Source organism: Colobus angolensis, unplaced genomic scaffold, assembly GCF_000951035.1.
Source record: "Colobus angolensis palliatus isolate OR3802 unplaced genomic scaffold, Cang.pa_1.0 Scaffold8, whole genome shotgun sequence".
Taxonomy (NCBI): Eukaryota; Metazoa; Chordata; class Mammalia; order Primates; family Cercopithecidae; genus Colobus; species Colobus angolensis.
The window spans coordinates 17,208,184-17,210,921 of record NW_012121820.1 but is presented as its reverse complement, the minus strand read 5'-3'; the positions used below and the strand labels follow the sequence as shown (position 1 = coordinate 17,210,921).

Genomic DNA, 2,738 nt, shown 5'->3' with positions numbered 1-2,738 from the left:
ATATGTGAATTTGTAACTTTGATAAAAATATGATGAAATAAAAGACTATGGACTTTGGACTTAGCCTGACCTGGATTCAAATGTCAGCTCCACACTTACCATCTGGACAGTGGTGGCAAGTTGTGTGGCCTCTCTGGTCTTTGGTTTCCCTATCTTAAAATCAGACTAAGAGAACCATGTAGAAAACAACTTGGTTTGCACATCTAAAGTACTTATAAATAATCAGTACTCGGTAACTGCTAGTTTTCTTCCCATCTGCCATTTTCCTTCAGATAGTATTTTAAAATAAGCAGATTACAATTGAGCACCCACTCTCGTCTCCCTATTCCAGACACCTCACAGCTCTCTGACCTCACTGCTCATTTACTCCATCACTCCTCTGTCGGTCACCCAACTCACTTTTCCCTTTCAAGGGTCCCCCTCACCTACCAGTTAAGCTCCCTCCCCTACCCAGCAATTATGTACACGGTAACTGCCACTTTCTGTGAGGACTTCGGTTTCCTCACCAGTTGAAAAACACGGGGCGTGAACAAGATAATCTCTAAGCTTCTTTCAGCAGTATTATATCATGGTTTTCCCCCCTGAAATTTCTATTTCTGTGAAGCCTTTCCCAGACCTCCTAATGGCTCTAAAGATGTCTGGGGAGGCACGTGATGTCAAACACTAACAGATGGCATGCTACTTACAGGAACAGGTAGCAGGAAATGCTATCTTCTCTCATAGCTCCACATGTCAACTGCCATGTGGCAATGGGTTCAAGATTCACCTTTGCAGGGCTACATGCCTTTCAGACTACATTGGAACTGTTATTTACTAGGGTCAGGTAAATTCTAAGGCAACCCTTCTTTCCTGAGGTAAAATAAGAATTTGCATGCAAACCAATGAACACAGCTCTTCTGGGTGGAACAGGTACTTACCGGCCCAAAGTGATGAGCCAAAATAATGTCCACAACATTGGTTGTCAGGCCAGAGAGCTGAAAAGATAAAAACTCTGTGTTAAGAATGTAAGCATATGCAAAAATTTATCAAGCTACTCAATTAAAATGAGTGCACTTTATTATATATGTTATCTCTTAAAAAACAAATGAAAAACCCTTGGCTGGGCACGGTGGCTCACACCTGTAATCCCAGCACTTTGGGAGGCTAAGATGGGCGGACCATGGTCAGGAGATCGAGACCATCCTGGCTAACACGGTGAAACCCCCTCTCTACTAAAAATACAAAAAAGTTAGCCGGGCATGGTGGCAGGTGCCTGTAGTTCCAGCTACTTGGGAGGCTGAAGCAGGAGAATGGCATGAATCCGGGAGGCGGAGCTTGCAGTGAGCCGAGATTGTGCCACTGCACTCCAGCCTGGGCAACAGAGTGAGACTCCGTCTCAAAAAAAAAGAGAAAAACCCCACAATTCAGTGTTATACATTTTCATGGTTTCAAAGAAACACAGAGACGAGAAACAAGTTAGAAAAAACTGTCTCCTTTCCAGGGTGGTAATAAAGCCTGCTGTGAAATAGGGGACTGGAAGAGACACTGAACATTCCTTCTTTGAAAGCCTGAGACCTAGACCTCATGGCTGTTTGATATTTTATTCCTGTCTGTATTTCCATATTTACACTGGACTTATGGTTGATAAGGACTAACTTAACAATCACTCCCATGACTTCCAAGAGACAAAAACAACTTTTTTCTCTTTCTTCCAGTTTTTGCTATCTTCATTTCAGGAAGTAGGAGGAAATGAGTTGTTTACAGAATGTTCTTGAGTTTTAAACATTTTTCTCCTAATTTTTCCCATTTCAAAATGATGCATCTCACAGTCTAATAGATGAATAAATACAGCAATCTGTGTAAATCCGCATACTGCAGTCTATTTTCAGAAAAATTTCTAACTCAAGTTATGTTGCTGATTCCCGTTAAGCCTTCTTCCTTGGTTTTACGCTGAACTCGTACTGCTGATCGGGGTGAAGTACTGAATTGGGGGTGGGCATGGAGAAGAGGCGCTGAGGGAGACAGACACGGCTATGCCTGGAGTAGGATCATATAGTCCCAGAAAGAAGTCCCGAAATCTTTGCATAGGTTATCAGTGATGCACAGGTTATGAACTAGAAAATCAGGCCGGGCGTGGTGGCTCACACCTGTAATCCCAGCACTTTGGGAGGCCAAGGCCAGCGGATCACCTGAGGTTAGGAGTTTGAGACCAGGCTGACCAACATGGTGAAAGCCCATCTCTACTAAAAACATACAAATTAGTCAGGCATGGTGGCATGTGCCTGTAGTCCCAGCTACTCGGAAGGCTAAGAATCACTTGAACCCAGGAGGTGGAGGGTGCAGCGAGCTGAGATCGTGCCACTGCACTCCAGCCTTGGCAACAGAGCAAGACTCCGTCTCAAAAAAAAAAAAAAAATTGTACCCACATACTAAGTAAGAATTAGGACACATTTGGTTGATTGACTGACAGGGTCTTGCTCTGTCACCCAGGCTGGAGTGCAGTGGCGCCATCATAGCTCACTGCAGCCTTGACCTCCCAGGCTCAAGCGTCTTCTGGCCGCAGCCACCCAAGTAGCTGGGACTACAGGTACGCACCACCACACCAGGCTAATTTTTAAATTTTTTATAGTGACAAGGTCTCACTATGTTGCCCAGGGTAGTCCTGAACTCCTGAGCTCAAGCAATCCTCCTGCCTCACCCTCCCAAAGTGCTGGGATTAGCAGTGTGAAACACTGCACCCAGCCAGGACAAATTTTAAA

General features: G+C 44.5%; 1 protein-coding gene across 1 annotated transcript in view; it reads right to left on the bottom strand.

Annotated features, from left to right (window-relative positions):
- NDRG3 (NDRG family member 3) overlaps window positions 1-2,738 on the bottom strand; it is a 109,564-nt gene that overhangs the window by 22,032 nt on the left and 84,794 nt on the right. Inside the window, exons 8-9 of the mRNA XM_011929213.1 lie at window positions 1,929-1,991; window positions 918-974 (exon numbers count right to left, since the gene is read on the bottom strand). Of these exons, the coding sequence (XP_011784603.1) occupies window positions 918-974; window positions 1,929-1,991 (120 nt within the window). The remainder of the gene's footprint in view (window positions 1-917; window positions 975-1,928; window positions 1,992-2,738) is intronic.